At 41.0% G+C, this 22,674-nt stretch overlaps 3 protein-coding genes across 8 annotated transcripts; 1 reads left to right on the forward strand and 2 right to left on the reverse strand.

The window, feature by feature from the left end:
• Positions 1 to 748: 748 nt before the first annotated feature.
• LOC102715438 (serine/threonine-protein kinase prpf4B-like) lies at positions 749 to 16,663 on the reverse strand. Of its 6 annotated transcripts, XM_015843149.2 has the most exons (15): positions 16,388 to 16,663; positions 15,002 to 16,017; positions 14,736 to 14,917; positions 14,426 to 14,649; positions 14,267 to 14,335; positions 13,339 to 13,411; positions 13,080 to 13,236; positions 12,462 to 12,753; positions 12,134 to 12,248; positions 11,864 to 12,027; positions 11,653 to 11,727; positions 11,173 to 11,573; positions 10,598 to 10,658; positions 8,204 to 8,288; positions 749 to 968 (listed from the first exon to the last, which is right to left on the reverse strand). In XM_015843149.2, exons 1-12 carry the CDS (start codon positions 16,601 to 16,603, stop codon positions 11,385 to 11,387), a joined length of 2,772 nt encoding a protein of 923 aa, XP_015698635.1. In that variant the 5' UTR covers positions 16,604 to 16,663; the 3' UTR covers positions 749 to 968; positions 8,204 to 8,288; positions 10,598 to 10,658; positions 11,173 to 11,384. The 6 variants fall into 6 exon arrangements, with proteins under 6 accessions (XP_015698635.1, XP_006664251.1, XP_015698637.1 ...); XM_006664188.3 differs by lacking the exon at positions 749 to 968 and having other exon boundaries at positions 7,977 to 8,288; XM_006664185.3 differs by lacking the exons at positions 749 to 968; positions 8,204 to 8,288 and adding an exon at positions 9,397 to 10,203.
• On the forward strand, positions 3,105 to 6,051 carry LOC102710085 (G-type lectin S-receptor-like serine/threonine-protein kinase At5g35370). Its single transcript, XM_040529896.1, has 2 exons — positions 3,105 to 3,190; positions 3,362 to 6,051. The coding sequence occupies exons 1-2, from the start codon at positions 3,105 to 3,107 to the stop codon at positions 5,802 to 5,804; spliced, it is 2,529 nt and encodes an 842-aa protein (XP_040385830.1). The 3' UTR covers positions 5,805 to 6,051.
• Positions 16,664 to 18,132: 1,469 nt separating the features above from the next.
• Positions 18,133 to 22,171, reverse strand: LOC102716274 (serine/threonine-protein kinase GRIK1-like). The gene is made up of 12 exons (XM_015842901.1): positions 22,093 to 22,171; positions 21,881 to 21,927; positions 21,657 to 21,731; positions 21,539 to 21,583; positions 21,115 to 21,189; positions 20,402 to 20,489; positions 20,205 to 20,314; positions 19,983 to 20,078; positions 19,192 to 19,258; positions 18,806 to 18,921; positions 18,629 to 18,707; positions 18,133 to 18,530 (listed from the first exon to the last, which is right to left on the reverse strand). Exons 3-12 carry the CDS (start codon positions 21,711 to 21,713, stop codon positions 18,361 to 18,363), a joined length of 903 nt encoding a protein of 300 aa, XP_015698387.1. The 5' UTR covers positions 21,714 to 21,731; positions 21,881 to 21,927; positions 22,093 to 22,171; the 3' UTR covers positions 18,133 to 18,360.
• Between the last annotated feature and the right edge of the window lie 503 nt (positions 22,172 to 22,674).

Here is a 22,674-nt window from a genome sequence, read left to right on the forward strand (position 1 = left end):
GGGAGTTACTATATATATTTTTTATGTAAAATTTGGCACCTCTACTTTCTTTGTATCTCGATATACCAAAATTTTAAATGTAAATATTTTATAGTTACAGGTATTTTCTCAAATAATAAAACGTTTTCCATCAAATATTTAATTTCACCACACGACGTGTTTTTCCCTCTCAACCATTTACCATCATTTCTATGTTTTTCCATCTCAACCTTTTACCGTCATTTCTCTATGTCTCAATCTTCATGTGAAATCTCATGATTTAAGACGGAGGGAGCACGATGGAAGGAAAGTACCAACCAAAGTTTAGTGGTTAGTTAACTTTTGAATCATATTTGATTGTTCGTCATATCTATTTTTTTATGCAAATATACAAAGTCATTAGTTATTTCTAAAGTTCTAAAGTAATAGATCAAATCATGATAAAATAATATTATATAATTTTTAAATAAGATAAATAATCAAACGTGAACTTAAAAGCTATCCGTGTTAAATAAAAGAGGAGTATTTTCTAATTGAGACTTACTTCCTCTATCCCAAAATAAATCAATCTTTCACGTTTTACCTACGATGTTTGACTCTTCGTTTTATTTAAAAAACTTACAATTAATATTTTAATTTTTATTAGATGATAAATCATAAATAGTACTTTGTGTGTGACTAAATTTTTTATAATTTTTTTAAAAAAAATTAAATAAAATAGATGGTCAAACGTTGAACAACCAAAGAATTGGTTTTTTTTTACAGAGGGAACGTAGTATTAGAGCCTTAATTTGGTTTGGTGCAACTCTATCGAATTAATATGATGGTATATCATCATGCAATTTTTTTTCATGCACCTAACCTACCATGAGCTACTAACTTTTCTTACTACAATTAAATATTAATTAATCAAGCGCTGTCAGCCTGATCAGACCGTCCTGGATCCAAATCTCTTTCGATTGGTCAAACACCGCTGGCCGGCTTCGTACCTGTTGTTTTGAAGGAAAAAAAAACAGATACCTACTTAAATTCGCATGGTGCATGAGAGTGACAAGAAACAAAAATAGAGATAAATATTTAAACTAGTGACAAGTTGATTCAACATATCATGAATGATACATGCGCTGATCAACTAGCCTACGTACTACAAGTAATTTACTAAATCTGGGTGTATCTTGAGGCAGCAACATGCAACTAAATAATCATTATATCAATATGATTGGGAAAAAAATAAATATATATGAGTGGAAATAAGGTGGCTCCAGTCCTCATTAATTAATTAAATTATATGTAATTATTACTACTACTATCTGGTCAACTGCTAATAATCTTTTTAATAATAACAAATATTCACTCATTAAACCTAAAATATGTGAAATATCACTATTCAAGGTTTATCCATAACGGGGTGATTGTTTGGATTTTTCATAAAAAAAGTCAAACGACATATTTGCAAATGAAAAATAATTTGTGAATAAAAAATTTATGTACGTATTGTTAGTAATCTAAAAGTCAAAGCTGGAATATAAACTCTGGTGAAAAAAACCAAAATGAAAATTTAAACTTTGGTATATAAGCACAAGCAAAAAGAGGGGGTGAATTACCTTCTCCGTCTACACTTGTTATATCCATGATTGGGCAAGGGTGATACCATTGTGGATTTGTGGTTTATTCCCCTAGCGTGGGAGGAAATTATTTCGCACTTCGTATTTTATGTCTCATTAACCAAACACATGGACAACGCCTAGAACTTGAGATGCCCAATCCTCCTTGGTTTCGCGAGGGAACCACAAGACTCATCAACATTTATATTAAAGGTTACGTCGGTAAATAACTGTACTTTTGCTATCACATAACTAACCTTCACAGTTCTAGGCACTTGGCAAGCACATAAGTAATTCCCCTTGGGGATTTGTAGTTCCTTGTTGAGCTGGTGGGACAAAACCATTTTGGATCATACAAGGACTTAACTAAGTATAATAAAATGGTATATATTGAAATGGGTCCAAGACGAAACATGAGGACAATACTCTTGTTAGAAAACAGTTCAAACATCCTAGATTGAGCCCCATCATCTAAAAATATGAAGAAAATTAGACATAAACAAAGCATAATGTTTGTATCCCTCCAAAAATTGTAAGATAGATTCCTGGTAAATATGCCACTATAAATTTACTGAATTCTTTACATGGTAAATAACATGCACATGAATTCTTTTAGTAGCAAATAAGAAATTACCGTAAATTTGTATGTAATAGCCCACATTCAAAAGGATAATGAAGTAATGATAAAGTCAGTCCGTATTTTTTTTAAATGTGGTTATATGATTTTTTTTTTTGTATAATAATAGGGCCTTACAAAGTGTTAGTTATATTTCTGATGTACTCCCACCGTCCCAATAAAGTACATTTCTAGCACTGAGAGGCAAATTAGTTGCAAAAAAAACCATATAAATACACCTTGTTAAATAAGGATATGTTATGGAGTGGGAGGTAGGTTGGGGGAAAATGGAAGGAGATTTAAATATGAAGTAATTAATGTTACAACTAGTACTTCATAATACATGTTTTTGTGAGATAAATTTGAATTTCAGAAATACACTTATTATGTTGACAGATAGTAAATTACTATCTCCCTTGATTTTGCATATAAGGTGGATTTAAAAATTGTAGAAGTGAAGATTAACCTTTTTATAATTGATGAAAGCATATAATCTTAATAGCTAGTCCATAGTAGTAGTAATATTGGGTGAGAGTGAGACACTTTGGAATATGAATATAATTGTCTGAAAATTTTATTTACCAAAATATATAATTTGGCTGTTCAAAATAAAAGCTACAGCATGTAAAAAGAATAACGGCATGAGCAGAGAGCAGCTAATCCCTTTTATTAATACCAGTGTGTGTAGCGAGTCTATTAAAAGCTTTGACATGAAGTAGCCAATGGTAGCGCTTTGACTACCATACCATTGCATTGCATTAAAAGGCACTCTTGACCTGTCGTGTCTTCCTCGCCATCGCCAGCAAGCAATCCAATCCAAGAGTCAACTACGCTCCTCTCCTCCATTCCGATGCCGCCATGGCGCCATGGATGGATGATGGATGCTAGCTAGGCTAAGCGATTCCATGGTGATGGCAGGTGTCCTCCTCCTCCTCCTCCTCCTCCGCCTTGTGCTAGCTGCAGCAGCTCGCGAGGTGCCCGTGGAGTTCCTGTACCCGCCCTTCAACCTCACCTACTTCCACTTCCTCGACACCAACGGCGTCTTCCTCCTCTCCGGCAACGCCACCTTCGCCGCCGCCGTCTACAACCCCTCCCCCTCCCCCTCCTCCGCCGACAGCCAGTCCCACTTCTTCTTCTCCATCCTCCACGCCGCCTCCCGCAGCCCCGTCTGGACCGCCACCGCCGGCACCACCATCCTCCAGTATACCGTCCTCTCCCTCACCGCCCAGGGCCTCGCCCTCTCCGACCCCGCCGACGCCACCACCCCCGCCTGGGCCACCCCGCCCCTCCGCTCCCCCGTCGCCGCGCTCCGCCTCCTCGACACCGGCGACCTCCTCCTCCTCGACGCTGCCAACGCCACGCTCTGGTCCTCCTTCGACCGTCCCACCGACACCCTGCTCCCCGGCCAGGCCCTTCTCGCCGGCGTGCCACTCACGTCCGCCGCCTCCGACCAGGACCTCAACCCGGGCGCCTACCGCCTCCTGCTCACCGCCGGTGACGCGCTGCTGCAGTGGGCGACCACCAACAATGGCTCCTTCCTCACCTACTGGGCGCTCTCAACCGACCCCAACTCTGTGCAGGACTCCAGCGACGCCGTCCACTCCATGACGGCCAACTCCTCGGGCCTCTACCTCCTCGCCGCCAACGGAAGGGACACCGTCTTCCGCCTGCGCTTCCCGTCGCCGCCGACAAACGGTGAGCCCCGCCTCCTCAAGCTGGACCTTTCCGGCCGCCTCCGCGCGCTCAGCATGGCCTACTCCGCAACGACATCGCCGCGCGTGATGCTCCCGACCGTCTGGGCCGCGCCGCTCGACGGCTGCGACCTCCCGCTGGCCTGCCGGTCCCTCGGCCTCTGCACGCCCGGCACCAACGGCTCCTCCTGCTCCTGCCCCGACGCTTTCAGCACCTACTCCGGCGGCGGGTGCTCGCCGGCGGATGGCTCGCCGCTGCCAGGAGCGGACACCTGCGCTGCCGCCGCCAGCAGTGCGCCGCCTAATTTCAACTACATGAGCCTCCGTGTAGGCGAGGGGATCGGCTACTTCGCCAACAAGTTCGCGTCGCCGGACACCTCCGGCGTGGAGCTCCCGGCGTGCCGCGACCTCTGCTCGGCCAACTGCTCCTGCCTCGGCTTCTTCTACAGGAACTCCTCCAAGTCGTGCTTCCTACTGCAGAACCAGATCGGCTCCCTGCTCCGCGGCGACAATAGCGCCGCCGTGGGCTTCATCAAGACGTTGCCGCCGGCCTCGCGCCACCAGGACGGCAGCAAGAGCTCGTCACTCAGCTTCATAACCATCGTGTTCGGCATCGCGCTACCAACCGTGGCAGCCGTGCTCATCGGCTTCCTCGTGTACGTCATGGGCTCGCAGTGGGTCAAGCGCCGGCAGGTCGGCAAGAAGCCAGTCGGCAACCGCAGCTGGTTCAAGCTTCCGATGCTGTCGTCGCAGCAGGCGTCGTCGGTCAGCGAGGGCCAGGGAGACGACGACGGCGACGAGGTCCTGATCCCCGGCTTGCCGGCGAGGTTCACGTACGCGGAGCTGGAGGAGGCGACGGAGGGGTTCAAGTCGCAGATCGGGTCAGGCGGGTTCGGGTGCGTGTACAGGGGCGAGCTCCCGGAGGCAGACCGGAGCGCGGTGGCGGTGAAGCGGATGAACAACCTGGGATCGCAGGGGCGGCGAGAGTTCCTGACGGAGATGGCGGTGATCGGCAACGTGCACCACGTGAACCTCGTGAAACTGCGTGGCTTCTGCGCGGAGGGCGCGCGGCAGCTGCTGGTGTACGAGTACATGAACCGCGGGTCGCTGGACCAATGCCTCTTCCGCGCCGGCGCCGCCACGCTGGAGTGGCCGGAGCGGATGGGCGTGTGCGTGGGCGCGGCGCGCGGGCTGGCCTACCTGCACGCCGGTTGCGCCCGCAAGATCCTCCACTGCGACGTGAAGCCGGAGAACATCCTGCTCGACGACCGCGGCGGCGTCAAGATCGCCGACTTCGGGCTGGCGAAGCTGATGAGCCCGGAGCAGTCGGGGCTGTTCACGACGATGCGCGGCACGCGTGGGTACCTGGCGCCGGAGTGGCTGACCAACGCGCCCATCACTGACAAGGCCGACGTCTACAGCTTTGGCATGGTGCTGCTTGAGATCGTGCGCGGCAGGAAGAACTGCAGGGGGGACCTGCAGCGGCAGAGCTCGTCGCCGGGCAAGAGCAGCAGCGGCGAGGCGTCGTCGGATGGTGGTGGCTACTTCCCGGCGCTGGCGCTGGAGATGCACGAGCAAGGGCGGTACGAGGCGCTAGTGGACCAGCGGCTGGAGGGACGAGCCGACCTGTCGCAGGTGGCGCGGGTGGTGCGCGTGGCGCTGTGCTGCCTTCACGAGGACGCGGCGTTGCGGCCGGGCATGACGACGGTGTCGGCCATGCTCGACGGCACCATGGACGCCGGAGTTCCCAGGACGGAGTTGCTCGGCTACCTGAGGTTGTACGGCCGCGGCCTGGTGGACGTCCGGTCCGGCGGGAAGGGCAAAGGATCCGACTTTAGCACCGGCGCAGCGAGCAGCAGCAGCTGGGCGCCGACGTCGTGCGTGTCAGCGCAGCAGCTGTCGGGACCCAGATGACACACACATGCCGGAACCCCTCTTTCGTTTTACTATTTCTTTTGGTTGGTCTTGTGTGAATAGCATCAGCAAGCATTATAGTACACTACACTACTCTCCATAAATTAAAGCAGATGATACTATTATTGTTGCAGGCAAATTGCCGCACATGATTGATCGCAGGTTGCAACCTGCAGCCCGCAGTCCGCTAACTATCCCTCCATTCATTTTTCTTTATAGCATTTTTCCCATGGTATCTTTAGATAATAGAAATATCAAATTTTACATAGAAAATAGTGATACCTCCTAGTCCCTTCTAAAGTAAATAAGCCACAATTTAGCATTTAAAACTTAATTTAGAGTTGACTTTGGATATTTTTTTATCTTACTTTATTTTCTGACATTTGATTTTTATCACTAAGAACTTGAATATCAAAATTTGACTAAAATTACTTTTTAATAGTTAATAAGTTGTTTCGCTTGTATTTAATTTTAGCAAAAAGATAACCTAGATTAACGGATGCTAAGAACTTACCTAACATCTCATTAAAATTTAGTCATTCGTATCTCCATTTAAATGATCATCAAAAAAAATTCTTGCTCCTCCATGTCTATTTGTACTCTAACAGATTATCCATATCACACCTAATTATATTTTATTAATATATATTAGTTCCTTGTTTTTCGTTAAACATATACAACTCAAAAAATAGTGTTGCATCTCCATTTCAAAATACAGAGAGAAACTCTAATCTTATTCCCTATGTAGACAGATGGCTAAAAATGATGGGTGGGAGGATTTGCTGAATCATATATTTAACCTTCATTAAAATAGACGAAGCATGAGATAGATAAATCATCAGGCATGCTCTAATTAACTGATACCACTTGAAGAAATGACGTGGTAAACTCAACCCCAAAAGACGCGCCACATAGTCAAAGATGACTGCAAGGATGAACTATGACTGCAAGGATGAACTAACTACTGTTTATTTACGACTATTTTTTTCTATCAACTTCATGTGGAGTGCAAGCAATTGATGACCTTAAATTTTATGGCTATTTTTTTCTATCAACTCCAAATTTAAGGTTTATAATTTAAATTTTAGCTTATAAGTACAAATTTAAGCAAAAAGAAGAAGGGTGGTTGAATAGATCTGGCCATTTACAATATAGTGATACGGAGTCAAGCTAACACTTACGAGCATCTCCCAAAGAATGAACGATCAATGACTATCTATAGCAATTTTAGTAATTATATCAAAACTATAATCTTTAAGAGATTATGCATGTGACTTGTCATGTTATCTAAATATCTAAACTTGTTGCCTCAATAGTCAAATCCACCAAGTTGGATGGCTACCATGAGTAACATAGTCACATAGAGATGGACCTCCACTTTCTAGAGAAACATAGAGCGTAGATATAGAGATGGTGAAGTTTCTAAAAGTAGTAAATAGCCATTAGAATTTGAAGAGTAGGATGAAGTCTGCTGGAGTGAGTATCAATTTAAAGATAAAATCTATCTATTCATATTTTAAAATGGCAAATTTTATCCATGCTCTTGAAATGCTCTTACCTGGCCTTTCTAGTTCCGTTTAGTCTATATAGATTACAGTGTAACGCACGCATTCTTCCATTGCGTTTCCTCACCGCTCGACTCAACATGATGCCTCGTGCACTTACCCCCCTGGTTGTATCAAAGGCGTTCTATACCGCTAAATAAGATTAGCACGCTTTTCAAACTAATAAGCTGTATGTTTCATATGAAAATTTTCTATACGAGTTTCTTTTAAAATTTAAAATAAATTCTTTCAACTTTTTTATACTTAGTTTTCAATTAATCATATGATAATCATTTCTTATTCTGCGTGTGATCTCTAGAAAAGAACGGCGTAGTCTAATCAACCACCCGACTAAAAGAAATATGAGCAAATACTACGTAATGATATAACAATATGAGCAGCTCATCAGCCAGCGCACCACGTTAATAACTGAGGCTAAACTGGTGGCCCAGGCGTTGTATGCTACCAAGTTGGAGCTCTTGGGTTCGCATATAGATACATCTGCTGGCCGAGTAACATAACTGGTCCGATCAATCCAGATATGATATTTGTTCAGGATGTAAACACTGCACGATATCAGCCGGTAAGCTGACTAGGATAATAATTCAGAAGCAAGCACGTGGCACATATATCTCTTTTAATTTTCTATGTTTAAGCATAACTATATGTAATAGTTTCCTCGAGCAAAATTTGCCAGTAAGATTAAATGCATCCATTCACTTAATCTAGAAGTAGCATAACAACTTGCCGAAATACCACTTATCCGGTTTTGAGTAAAGGGAGAAAAAATTCAGTGAACCCAACCAAGATGTAAGGACCAAATGCAACAAGCGGTTCAGATAGATGTTGTCTTACCTTTTGGTTGTGACTATATACCAGTCTGCCTGTTCGCATACAACGCAATCATGCTGCCTTTGGTTGTTTGGGTTGCCAAAGAATACTGCTGCAATCACGCAATAGTAGGTTCTCAAAGAAATTGCCAGTTTAATGGCATACTTTGCAACGTGAATGCTTGCCCAGATAAACTGATGGTGAAGCGCTGAAATATATTGTACTATGAACAAGAGGAAATTTGCGGCCTAAACTCTCGAGGGAATAGATTCGGGCATAGCACATCAGTGAGAAATGAAAAGTACAGTACAATCCATATTCATCCAGATTAACTAACTCCAGTTTACCACTAACATTGTATAACACACATACCTTAAGCTCATGGAAAACCATCCTCTGAAAGGAAGGAATGAAGGATTTGACAGATCAGAATATTATCATATGTGAGTTTTTTACTCTCAATGTTTTTGTTTGGCATGCAGAAAGTCACTTGAAGCAAAGAATTGCAGAAATCCAACATCATATAATATTCTGAAATTTAAATTTATTTGTTTTGAATAGAATATTCTGAAATTTAAATTTGTTTGTTTTGAAAGGGGAAGAATGAACCCAAAAAATGGTTTCATGATGTAAGGTTCAAGATAGCAGCCATAATAACAAGATTAAAAAAAATCAAATTATTTAAAAAATGACATTCCAAGCTTATTGACATTTTAGACCACGCAATCCTTCGTCAGGTTGTACCCTTACTAATGGGCACAGTATTTCATAGAATGGAAAACTATTCTCATAAACTTTTGCCCAGTTAGTACTATTAGCTAGCTTGCTACTCTAAAGTTATATACTACCTCCATCAGGGCTCACAAAACCAGCGCAGAAACACCGCAGTTATCACGATTCGCGATAACCACAATTATCATGGTGCAAAACAGCGCAAAACCCCAGAAAAACCACAATAATCGCACTCCGCTGGGTGGCGGCTTCAGAGGTCTCTACGGTAAGGTAAACCCTGACCTCCATTCAAAAATATAAGCATTTCTAGGTTGTTTAGAGGTTGGGTTAAAACTCAAAAGACTCCCTGTTAGTCACTACAGTGGTCAATTTTTGAATTTTGAATTCCTTAGATTCTCTTTCCAAGTACCTGATTGGTTTTGGAATCATTAGAATGAAACCAGTGCAAGAGTACTTATACTGTGTACAAAATTTGAATCCTATAAATGCTTATATTTTGCAACAGAGGTAGCAGCATTTTAGCTATCACTAGATCAGTAGTTTATAATCATTACAAAATGTTGTTAGTCAAGAAATAGCTAAACACTGCCCCAAGTGTAATTATAATTAAACTGCAGTGTTGCATGGAAATGGCCAGCGTCCTATCATGCAGGAAGTGGATTATCAATTCAGTGCTTGTCACCCCAGCTCTCTTCAAGGGGAACAGTCAGCACAATTAAATATCACCTTTTTATCCTGTCTGTCCCGATCTAACCCACAACTAGGCCCATAATTTTGATTGTCTTTACTAGGTGGATGACTTTACTCATACCAGATCTTATTTGCAAGGCTTACCACCCTACTCAAGTTTCCTAGAAACATCAAGAGAAATCAAGTAAATTTCAAAATATTAATCTTAGACAAAAGGAAATTTATGTACCCATGCACCCAAAGTTTCCATAAACTGTACTGCTGTTTACCAATGAGTTACAATCACATGGAAGGTCACAAAAATGTTCACATTAACAGTAAGTACTATGTCCATGTTTATAGAGCATATTTTCAGCTTGTGCATGGAACAAGATGGACACTAAAACAAATGTACTACCTCCTAACTACTACAACTACAGCCATATTCAATGGGTACATATATGGAATACAAGTAAAGCTGCATATTAATTAGGGATGTAGTTCAAAATCCTTTCTGTAAAATAAGAATGATTAGGAAGAATGGGGCACCTACAGAGTTGAAGAATTTACCATCATAGGGGGCTAGTGTAAGCAGCGCAATCAGCTATTCTCCATCCCAGGGCCTCAGTAACATAAAAGCAAAATAAAATTTTCAATTGATGTTCCACATAAAAGTACATAAGAAAAGAAGAATTCCTAAAACCACTTCAGTGAAGCTAACAAATGTAAGAGAAGGTAAGCATAATTTATCAATTCATACAAAATATCAAAAGACAAACTAGCAGTGACCTATGCAATATCAAAAGACATATCCATCCCAAAGTATTATTAATAATAATAAAAGATGGGAGTATATATGTAGAGAGATCATGTGCATCTATATTTTAAAAAATCAATTCCCATTGTCATCTATTGACTCATCCTGACAACTTGATCAAAAAAGATAATGTCTTCAAAAGAGAAAATGTATCACTCATGGATGCAACTATTTAGTTACCCAGATATCAATCAGGGTACCTTCTTATGTTGGCCCTTTAGCATATAAAATGTGCACACAGCAGAGGCCCTGGCAGGATTCCTGAATGAAAGAAGTAATTAGATTCGGAAAATCATGGGATGTAAAGAATAAGTAAACAAAAAAGAAGCCCCTGTTAACATTAAATAAAAGAGGTTGTCAAGTAGCGTGACCATCCAACGCATATCCAGATGAGTAAATGCCTGATGCCAAGCATACAAAACAGACAACTTAAACATGACCGGAGTATTTAGCAGAGCAACAATAAAAAATTGGCCAATTTGTACAAAATTCAAGCACATGTAAATATTTATCAACTCCACTTATTAGCAATAGATAGAACAGGCAACCCTCTGTATTCAGACAAGGCACTAGGGGGATCCCTAGAGTAAGTTAATCCTGGGTGGAAAAACCACCTCCATAAAAAAAATTATACGTATAACCTAGATTTCCAGACGTACAAGTCAGCACACTGTCAAGCGAAATGAAGAAAAGTATCATGTATATCTTGCAAGTTGCAAATCCATAGGAAAGAATGTATACATGTAATAAAATGCCAGCTGGCCAGTTGTCTTACAAGCAACAGAACACATCCAAATGTAACTGCATGCACCAAGGCTTGTAAGACAGCCATCTCTTCCGAATTTCCGAGCTTCGCCCACATACTCTGATCTCATAGCTCCGAAGACACAAGACAGAAATGCCAATGATTAGACAAGAGCGACCCAAAATGTAGTTTACAAGGTAGATGCTAAGTTAGCAGTGCCAAGAGTAATCAACATCTTATTTTCACTTGCCAGTGATAAATGGATGGCTAAGTGCTTGTGATATGGTTATCCTCTTTTCTGGATCTAAGACAAATATTTTTTCAAGAAGATCTTTGAAGTTGGATAGCATTTTTGGATCCTCGCCAGGGAAGTTTGAAATCAAAGAACCAATATCCTTTGGCTTAATGTTCAAAATCACTCTCGTCACAGCCTGCAAGCAAAACAAGAGTACATTAAGATAATCCAAACCACTAAGGCAAAAGGATTAGAGAAAATGGTTACATAGACACCTTTTTTGTCACGGGATCCTCCTCGGTAGCATGAAAGTTGAGATCTTGGTCAAAATGTTGCATTGTAAAGGCACCCTGCAAAATCAGGAAAAATGCTTTAGAAAAGTATTTGCATATTCACTTAGTGAAATTACAGAAGAAGATTGTTTCTTCATAGGTAACAACAGATTCAAGCATGATATACTAAGCGATGTAAGTTCCTTAGTCTAACCTTTCGAAGCATTTTCTTGGGGAAGGGGCCCTTCAGTTCCATATGAAGCCGAAGCATGTCATTATTTGATGGACCTGGAAATAGGACTTTTCCAGTGTAAAGTTCATATAGACAGCAGCCAACTGACCACATGTCCAATGGGTGGTCATATGGTAACCCAAGAACTGCAAGAAAAAAGTGTATCAGACCACATGTTTTACATATATGCAGACAGAATATATGCAAAACGAATATCAGTGTGTTGATTGAAGAACAAGAAAAGGTACTCACTTATCTCAGGTGCCCGATAGAAACGGCTCACAAGATAAGGTGTAACCTCATTCATTCCAGCAAACATAGCATTGCCAAAATCACATAACTTCAGCACATTCTTAGCCTCATTCACCTAAAAATAGCAAGATCATATAAAATTAAAAATAATGTTTACTTCAGAATTCTACAATGTGGCGTATAACAAGGATAAATAAAAACAAAAATATTCAGGCCTTTTACTATCCACAGGAACCAAGCTTCGCATGTTGCAAACAGTGTATTTATGTATCCAACAAACAGCAATAATACAACAGTGTAAGAAAATAGGGAAAGTCAGATGATGTACCAGCATATTATCTGGCTTTATATCACAATGCAGCACTTTGCAGTTTTTCAGATGCTTCAGGGCGATGAAAAGCTGCTTTGAATATGCCCTCACAGCAGTTAGTTTAAGTCCAATATTGCGACCAAATTTCTTTAGTACCTCACGAAGATTCATATTTAGAGATTCAAAAACTAAGCAAAGATGGTTCCTATACATGAAACTAGAAATAAACCGCACACAGTGGCGCCTGTCTTCACGATCCGCACTTGCCAGTTTTTCTAATATTGAAACCTCTTGCTTACCAGCCTTGTACCTGTATAATTAAATATCAAAATGGTCATGCTGTTATTCCATACTACTACTTCCATTGCAAAATATAGGGCGTCTTTTGTTTCATTAGGACAAGGATTTGATTAAACATTACTCTATTAATATATCACTTCTGTGACACAAAAGTATTATCATAAGAAAGTAGTTTCGAATATGAAAATCTAATAATATCAATTTTGCGTCATAAAAATTACATCATAATAGAGTAATCTTTGCTAAAACCCTTGTACTAACAAAACAAATACTCACTATATTTTGAAATAGAGGGGGTACAACAAAACCAAAATACTTCTAGGGAGGTTAACTCACATTGTCTCATTGTTGCGAATAATTTTAATAGCAACTTCTTCAGGATCATCCTTCCCAGCTTTAAGATCTTTTGCTCGGACAACTGTTGAAAACACTCCCTTTCCATGTGCTGCTATAATCTCATAGCGGCCATCCAGCAATTCTCCAAAACGGTAAGCTGCAGAATTTTGCATAAGTTAGGGAGGAAAAATGAATGAACACTGTAGGACTAGTTTGTTGACCACAGTTTACAAAACAAAAGGGAGATAGTGGAACTTACTATAATACCCCTCAGCATCATCCCAGTTGTCATGAAGAGCATTTTTCTCAATGTGCAAACCATCATCCTTGCCCTGCACAATATAACATTCAAACATTGAGTAAACAGGTGGCTCTATGTATCTAACATTGGGACAATATATCTCTGCACTAATATAGAAAAGGATCGGTTCTATTATTTTCTATGACCACCCATAGAAGCGTGCACCTACCAATCCTGTCCATCAGATTAATAGCCTCACATCTAGTCTAACATTTCATAGTGTGTAATGGATCCCTCACAGTTAATGCTCTTTGTGCCTACGCCTTCTCTGTTCCAGCTGCCTCATCACTCGGATGGATTACCTTTTTTTGCTACCCTGATTTTAAAACATGTCTTAACCAGCCATTCACTCGATCGGTTGACTCTAAACACATCTATAATTCTTCCACAATTCATATTAAAAGATGGACCTCCTCATAGTTGAATCTGGAGGGCTTTTTTCTTCAAGTAGGTTGACTCTAAACACATCCATAGTTCTTCCATAATTCATATTAAAAGATGGACCTCCTCACAGTTGAATCTAGAGGGTTTTTTCCTTCAAGTACTGGGATTGTATGTGATGAGACAATTGGTCCTGACCTTGTAAAGTTACATGTTCTTTGATGTTTCAACATTAGATGATAATAACAAATTAACTTTATTGTCTATGCTATCCAAGTATGGTAAGATTTTAACCAAGGTTTTGAAGAATCATATGTGGAAGTGCTTTGATGTCTTCTAGTGTGGTGACTTATTTTCTCTTCCTGCTTCCTGTTTTATCTACAGCATGATGATGCTATTGATGCCAGCACTATACGCACAGGATGGCAGACTTTTTTTGTCCCAAACTGCTAACAGTTTAATTCATCATTACAAAAGAAACACGAAAGCAAGAAAAGAAGCCTACCAATTTTCTGAAACCAGCAGGTGATTCTCCAAAAATGTCATCACAGAACATATCAGCCGATCTCTCACTCTGCAAGTAAAAAAGGGGGGAAAATAGAACTTATGTATATCCTCATTTATATATTTAAAATTGAACACCAGGGTACAAGAACATGATTACCTTTGGAGTGCCCTCTCCAAGTCCTGATACACCAGTAGTTCTCTGATTATCTAAAGTTCCTACACCATCACTGTTTGCAGGAGACTTTCCCACAGTGAAATCTGTTTCACCCACAATTGCATCCGAAGAATCGTGCTTGTTTTCAGCTTCCTCACTAGCTACAAATCTGCTATCAATACCATCTTTGGGATCTGCATTATCACCTCTATTCATTTCCACCATTTCTGTACAGGCACAAGTTAGTCAGTATGGAATAAATTCATTTAAGCATAAAATATTATACTCACTCAATTTTGGATATTCAAGATACCTTCATCATTACTTTTCGGTAGAATTTCCAGCTGCTGCTTCTGCAATTGTTGCTGCCTGTATTTTGCCATAATAGCTTCTTTCCTCCTCCTTGCTTCCTCCTTAATTTTTTCAGGGTCATCCTCTTCCTGCATTGCTAACTGCTGTTCGATTTTCTCTTGGTACTCTTCTTCATCTTCCTCCCTAACATCATGAAAACAGCAATATGAACTATGAAATTCTTAAGTGTCAAAAAGAGGAAAGCAAATCATGTGAAAAAGGCTTTACTTGGAAGAGTTTTCCTTCAGTCCTTCAGATCTCTGGCCTCTGCGTTCAGCACCTTTACCTCTCTCCCTGGATCTTGAGCGGTGTTTATGGCCATCAGAAGTGTTGTATTTTGAGCGTGACGAATCCTTGTACTTGTCAATATTGCTATCTCTGTCCTTTCCTTCACCATTTCTCCGCTTTCCACTTTCCAAATCCTTGTGGCGAGCCCTGTCTCTATCATCTCTCATTTTGTCCCTATCATGCCCACTTTCAACCCTGTCAGATTCTTTGTAGCGATCCTTAATTCTGTCCTTTCTATCATTATCTTTATGCTTCAAACTACTACTCCGCCTTTCGCTTTCCCTGCTTTCATCACGAATGTGATGTGCACTCTCCCTACGATCAGATCTACTGTGACTGCTGCTCCTTTCTCTATCCCTGCGAGTTAGTTCATGCAAATCCATTTTGTCTCTATCAACTGGGTTGTCTCTGTGCCTTCTTTCGTGCTTATATATTTCCCGCTCACCATACACTTCATCACAAACAACATGGCTGCTGCTCCTTTCTCTCTCATTCTCCCGACTCCTAGTCGCATGCCTACCATGCTTACTCTTTCGATCATTGCTGTCACGGTCAGAATCTTCCCTTGTACTTGCCCGCGAGCCATTAGCTTCAGCACCAGTATCTCTAGACCTTGAGTGATACCTGGCATGATCTTGACTAGTGTGCCTTGAAGGAGATCTTCTAGAGTGTTCTTTCAAATGTGAATCTTTACGATGTGACTTGTGCTCGTCTTTGTATTTCCTATCTTTCCCCCTTGTCAATTGCGGTGATTTTGACACCCTTTGACTTTCTCTATACCCTTTGGTGTCATCAGCGTCGCTAAAAACGATGCCTCCACTTGTGGACTCATGGGCAGTGTGATTTGACTTCCTTTCATCCCTTGAGGATGAATGACTAGGCAAGCGAGAAGCACGCAGCACTCCTGCATCAGCATCTGAGTTCAATTGGTCATGATTACCACAGAGTTCATGTTCCTGCAAATTAGAGAACACAGCATAATAAGCACAGTTCACTATTAGGGTGGAAGCATGAAGAAGAGCAGAAGAAAATTTCAACGAAAATTGCATATTATTTACCCATGAAATTCTCAAGGTACTCTAGCCGACCTGGTTAGGACTAGTAAAGAAGTTTGCAGCAAAACAAAGTGTTGCGCCTGGAGAACTGAAAGGTAGCGGCAATTGAGAGCCTTTTTGAGTTGTACGTGCTGATTATCATCATCAAGCCATGTATTTGCACACGCTACATACATACATCCTTGGTACGACCTTGAAACCACTAGACAAGCATATACACATACATGTAGAGGGGGAGGAAAGGAAAAGTCAAGTTGGGACGGAGACAGACCGGGGCAGCATCTGGAGCGGCGGCGTCGACATCCATGGCGTCGTCCAGAATCTCGCCCTCCTCAACGTCGTCCTCGGCGGCTAGCGGAGAGTCGTCTCCGTCATCTTCGTGGCGGTGGTGCCTCCGGCGACGCTTAGGGGAGTCAGCGGGGTCACCGGAGTCGGGCGAGCGGTTGTGCTTGGTGGAGGAGGGGGAGGGAGAGGGTTCCTCAGCCATGGAGCGGAGCTAGGGTTAGGGTTTGGAGGATCGTCGTCGTCGGAGGAGGAGCGAGTCAATAGCGGCGGCCGATATGCGAGAGTCGACGGAGCGCTTTATTGTACTCCACCGACACTGACAGGATGGCCCCCCAGCCCACACGGCCCAACCCAGCTCGACTCCAATTTCATATACATACATACAAGCATGTCTGGGAGCTTCTTTCAGCTGTAGCTTTTTTAGAAGCTGTTTTTGCCAGAAGCTGCCCTAAACGGTCCACAACTTCTGAGAATATGTAGTTACAGATTCTTGAAAATGAACTAAGAATCCAGAATCTGAAGAAGCTGGGTTTATGAGCTTTTCCAGATTCTTAGAAGTGGCTACCAAGCAGTTGCTTCTCAGAATCTAAAGCTCCCCAAACAGGCCCTTAAGCTGTGTTTGGGGGGAGGATAGATGGTTAAGCGAAAAACGCAGTAATATATTAATACATAATTAATTAATTATTAATTAATAAAAATATAAAATAGATTAATATATTTTTTTAAAACAACTTTTCTATAGAAATTTTTTGCAAAAAATACACTGTTTAATAGTTCGAAAAACGTGTGCGTGGAAAACGATAGAGTTAACTTACCGCCCATGTGAACGTGAGCCTTACCCATGTTGGCCACTGGCTATAAGTTAGCTTACCCCACGTTTTCTACACGTGCGCTTTCTGAATCGTTAAACAGTGTATCTTTTTTAAAAAAATTCTATAGAAAAGTTGTTTGGCCACCGGCCATAAGTTAACTTACCCCACGTTTTCCGCGCGTGTGCTTCCCGAATTGTTAAATGATATATTTTTTAAAACAATTTCTATAGAAAAGTTGTTTTAAAAAATCATATTAATCTATTTTATATTTTTTAATAATTAATTAATCATGTACTTTTTCTGTTTTGTGCGCGGGATAAGTTAACTCATCACTCCCTTATCTGAACGTGGCCTTATTCTTCTGCTACCACCTCATCACTAGCTTCCTAAGTATTTGTGGTCGGACCGATGTAGCGTGGAGCGGTGGAGCTCAAGCCCCTTTATATCCATTAAAACAAAGAGCCTTCCCCTAAAATTTATATTAAAAATTAATTAAAATAGGTTTAAAGCTCTATCTAATTTATTCATACTTCTCTAACATCTTTAACTTATAGAGCTCCCAACCACGATCATCCTTGCATGTAATAACATGAAGATCTTTTTACCAAACCAAAAAGCAAAAGTCTCTAATTAATTATAAAGTTAAGCTGTAAAATTCAAAATAGATGTACAATGTACCGATGTGATTTTTTTAATTCCATAACAAGGCATGGTCATTTTGCTAGTAAATAAATAAATATAACCAAGAAACAAATCGTATTATTTTTTGGAAAACTTTACAGCATAACAATTCACACAAGCGACTTGTGCATGGATAGCTGCCACAAACAAGAAGCTGCCAACTTACAATTGCAACACATAGATTAAATAAAATTCTCACGGAGCAACACACTAGTGTAGTAGTCTACTCCCGTACAAATAATAAAATTCTGTTTCCGTTACCATGAAGGGATTGTCACAGTGAAAGGCCTGTATAATGAAAGAGAGAGAAAACCACCAACTTTAGTTTGCCTTTTGGCTACACTACCGTCAATGTCTGCATCTGTCGTATTTTTGCCCGCAACTCAATAGCTCTATCTTTTAGGAGTAAGAGTAGGAATAATATATACACCAGAACTTGATACACACTGGATCGATCTTGTTGCTGTCACTGGCCACCACCAGCATTATGTTGTTGAGACGCCTGCGACTGAACCGGTTGACCCTGTTTACGACGCCCAAATCCACATCGACACCAGTATTCAGGAATTGGGCCGTCGTCCCCGACCACCCACGGATGCTCAGCGGCGCCCTGCAATGTCATCCGATCCCCTGGCTCTGCAATGGCCAATGCAAACCATCAATCAGTAACCTAATACATATAGGCTCACCTCATATACAGGAAAGGAAAGTAAAACTGATTACTGATATATGACCTTTGCAGAGAAGTCTTTCCAGCAAATCAACCAGCTGGGGATTCATGCCATCAGGAATTTCCACTGGATCCTTCACTATCTGTTTTCACAGACAGAAAAGTTAGAGGTCAGGTCAAATACCCCCAACCCCCACCAAAACAACTACTATACTGCAACTATTAGAAGATAGATACACACCTTGTCATAAGTTTCATGCAAAGTTTCACCTATAAATGGGTATTGACCCAAAATCATACAGTACAGAGTAACACCAACAGCCCATGTATCAGCAGCTCTACCGTGATAGGTTAGACCTGAATGAGACAAGACATGAAAAACTTTGGCCTGAATTTAGAAGGATGGGCTAGTAGCGGGATAAGTTCTTCTATTCATCCATTATCCATCACCTAATCACTAATTCAATTGTTCTCCGACTTATTTTTATTTGGGTTTTGTTTATCATTTGTCCAAGGATGCACATTGCTCATCCACTGTTTATCATTTGTATTCTGTTACAATAATAGAATGTATAACCTGGTAGGTGCAAGCAGTGCTTGTAACCAAAACATGGGTAGTCTATTTACCTTGACAGCACTCTGGTGCAGTGAAAACCGGAGTACCAGGAGACCTCCGGAGTGTATCATCATCATCCTGCAAATTGTGATACAGCCATCAAGACAGAAATTCTTACTGAGAGCCAAGCATTACTGTGTGATTATACAGACTCAGGGCTCTGACAATCAGTAAGGGAGGGGAACTGAAATATAAACAATAGTTAATTTAGGAATGAAACTGTTGGTCCTGTAAAAACTAACAAACACTTTCCAAAGGAAAGGATTGTCTGCTAACCCAATGTGCAACTATATGATTTGGCATTTGCGAATATACCATTTTATTTACAAAGAACAACCAAATACTAAATGTGGGCATTTTAACAAAAAGTAAACCCCATCAGTTCTAGGCATATCGACTTATTTTATGGTGTAGTATTGCCATTCAACCAAGGGCCTTAGGATAGCTGATTCGATAACATGATATCCTATATACTTATAAAGTTGATCCCCACTAAGTGCAGTTAATGCTAATTCTCTCTTCTCTCATGAAGTCACATCACCTTAATTGCCTGTAGATTTTGGATCATTTATCTATGGTGCAAATTGTTTCTATCTTAGCTATGCGCATCATGTCCTTTATTCCTAACATTTTTTAATATATCATCTGTGCCCTTTGATCTCTTATGAAGATATGTTATCTTAATATTTTCAACATTGGTTAATACATGGAACCTCATGTTTACATATGTTATACAAATTTCCCACGGCAACGCACGGAGTTTCCTCTAGTAAACATAAAAAGGAAGACTATGAAAGTGTACCTCGAAGATTTGGCTAACACTAAAATCCCCTATCTTCACATTGCCATTAATCGTGATCAGGATATTATCTGGCTTAATATCACCGTGAATGATGTTCTACAAAGAATGGAAGAAGATTTAAATACTCCAGCCCAGAAAAATCTCCAAATGAAGGAAACAGTCATTCATCATCTCGCAGTCTGAGAGAAAAAAAAAAGGATATGATTCGGACTCAAAAGTTACATGAGAATGGAGGTACATGAGACCAGAGATAATGTCCCGCAAATACTTTCTGGAAGAAGTTTCTCCTAGACCATTATTACATACCAACTTTTGCTCAACATACTCCAAAACTGGAAACAGGAACACAAATAAGCCTGCATTAAATAGCCATCTCAGAACAACTAAAACATTATAATGAAGAGAGTGCAAACAAATACCCATGTAGAATTTATCTATTTCTGGGTCATCAATCACCTCAATAAGATTTACTATATTGGGATGATCCAACATTTTCATGATGGATACCTGTCAAGAAGAGTTACTATTATCATTTGAATGAGAACAGATCTGCTAAATTATCGCACAGAATTGCAAGTGCGGTATAGATTGCTTCTGTGGCATTCTATAAGTAAAGTTTGAACTATTTCCAAGAAGTGGAAATTAACATTTGGTGCATCTCTTATATCGATATTTATTATCACCTTGTCGCTGCAAAATCAGCCATAGGCTTGGACTACTGACAATACAAACCCACAACTGGTGCTTGACATATTACATTCTCTGCTCACAAATATAAGTCCTTTCAAATGCAAGACGTGAGTATAAATGGCATGTGTTTGTGGCCAAAGGAGTACGTATTATGAAAGTTTTTGCCTGATAAATCCAATGGCATTAATTTTAGAAAGATTGACCATATGATCTCGTGGCAACATATATTTACAGGCAAGGAAGAAAGAGAAACTTTAGATGTACTTCACAAGGGCAATAAGCTGGTGTGATAAACCGCACAAACACAGGCACATGGGAATTCCCTTCCCGGAGGAGAATTAATTCATGAATGCAGGATGAATTGTGACTAAATGAGTGCTATGCAGTTGACAAGCAATAGTGTTCGCTTTCTCGAATACCATATGGAGTATATATTACTTGCCTCACGAAGAACATCACTCATGGCAGTCTCTGAAGGTGCTACATGTATTTTCTTCATATACGATTTGTGCAAAACCTATAATACAAACAGGTATGAAGAGTTCCAGGAATCAGAAATCAGATGCAACCACCAAGTGCATATCCCAGTTGTGCCTACATTACTTGCAGACTGTAATGCATTATACATGCAACTCCAAGAACTATCTTAGTAGTAAAAATAAATCAAGTATGCAAAAGGATAAGCATGTTAGCAAGAAATTAAGTAACATTTAAACAAAATTAAACATAGGAGCCTGGTCTTGAAAAGAAGTGCAGGTACTACATAGAAATAAAACAAGGCCTTTTAAAAACCCACAAGAAAATGTAGGCAATAAATAGCTCGTGGCCATGAAACTTTGTCACCAAAAAGACATCTAAATCATTACCTTGACTGCATAGAGCTTCCCGTCTTCCATGTTCTTGTACAGAACCTGTTTAACAGCAACAGTTGAATTGGTCATGCAACTATCAGAAATACAATACAGAAAATTTTGACCCCGTTACCACTTTGCCATAGCTTCCAGACCCAATCTTGCGCTGGTGGATATATTCATTGACCATCTTATTACCATTTTCATCCTAAACATGCCACACAAATTAGTGTTTACTTGTGTCTGAATGCTTGAATAAAAATATGGAATTATGGAATTCTTTTCGAGATGTTTCTTTTTTTGGAAAAAAATATGCCCAAACTTTTAGTGAAACTGAAATAAATAGTTCATTCTAACCTTTGAGATTTGGAACTTTATAACAGGTGGGACAACCTCCGTAAAAACTGAAGGTAAGAAAAGCAAAAGAAATTGAAAACGTGGCATCTTCCAGAGTTGTTCATGTTTGCAATGGCATTATGCATGCAAAACGGACGGGAGAGGGTATTTTTCCAAGTAGATGGTAGTTGGATAATTATATATCTCAGATTAGAGGAGCATGGAATAAGTACCTCGAGACAAATTGCTTTTTTGGTCTCCTTCACTGGAACTTGCCGACACACAAAGCCACTCTGAGCCCTGGACCGTATAATTTCTTGAGATCGCTTAACAGGCCCTTGTGACCCATTATCACTTTGGTCAAGGAAATCGGTGTCCTGTCCAGCGTAAAAGCTTATATTCGGATCGTCGCCATCATGTTGAGAAACCAAGAGATCGTCGAAGCTATCGGAGGCTGTGAAGTGGAGTAGAGGAGTACGGGGTTTTCTGAGAAATCCAAAACAGCTGCAGCATCCCATGTCAGTCAGAGCCAGCCAGGGGTGGATCTATTGTGGGACATGGGGGGCGTGGGTTCAGGAAACTTTTTTTTGGGAACAAAAAGAAGAAAAAAAAAACATGTTATTAGTCTCCTCCCTTAAATCCACAAGATAACCTACCTAGGGTTCATGATGCAGATTCCAGAGGTGCGTGAGATGAGAAAAGAGGATGTGGATGTTTACCGGTGAGGACGAAGGACGACAGCGCCCCTGCTCGCGGGAGGAGAAGCCCGTCCTGAGCCGCCGCAATACGGGAGCGCGCGGAGGGGGGAGCTCGCC

The sequence above is a fragment of the Oryza brachyantha genome, chromosome 12 (assembly GCF_000231095.2).
Source record: "Oryza brachyantha chromosome 12, ObraRS2, whole genome shotgun sequence".
Classification (NCBI taxonomy): domain Eukaryota; kingdom Viridiplantae; phylum Streptophyta; class Magnoliopsida; order Poales; family Poaceae; genus Oryza; species Oryza brachyantha.

Bases quoted from the DNA above. Each gene is read 5' to 3' on its own strand.
- LOC102716274 (XM_015842901.1), bottom strand. From the start codon at position 21,713: ATGGTCAATGAATATATCCACCAGCGCAAGATTGGGTCTGGAAGCTAT. The intron at 18,922-19,191 runs GTAAATAGACTA...TGTCTCATTCAG, and splicing joins TGCACCAGAGTGCTGTCAAG to GTCTAACCTATCACGGTAGA. The intron at 18,708-18,805 runs GTGTGTATCTAT...CTGTGAAAACAG, and splicing joins TGCATGAAACTTATGACAAG to ATAGTGAAGGATCCAGTGGA.
- LOC102710085 (XM_040529896.1), top strand. From the start codon at position 3,105: ATGGTGATGGCAGGTGTCCTCCTCCTCCTCCTCCTCCTCCGCCTTGTG. The intron at 3,191-3,361 runs GTACCCGCCCTT...CGCCTCCCGCAG, and splicing joins GAGGTGCCCGTGGAGTTCCT to CCCCGTCTGGACCGCCACCG.
- LOC102715438 (XM_015843149.2), bottom strand. From the start codon at position 16,603: ATGGCTGAGGAACCCTCTCCCTCCCCCTCCTCCACCAAGCACAACCGC. The intron at 14,650-14,735 runs GTATCTTGAATA...GTGCCTGTACAG, and splicing joins ACCGAAAAGTAATGATGAAG to AAATGGTGGAAATGAATAGA. The intron at 14,336-14,425 runs GTAATCATGTTC...TTTTACTTGCAG, and splicing joins TTGGAGAGGGCACTCCAAAG to AGTGAGAGATCGGCTGATAT.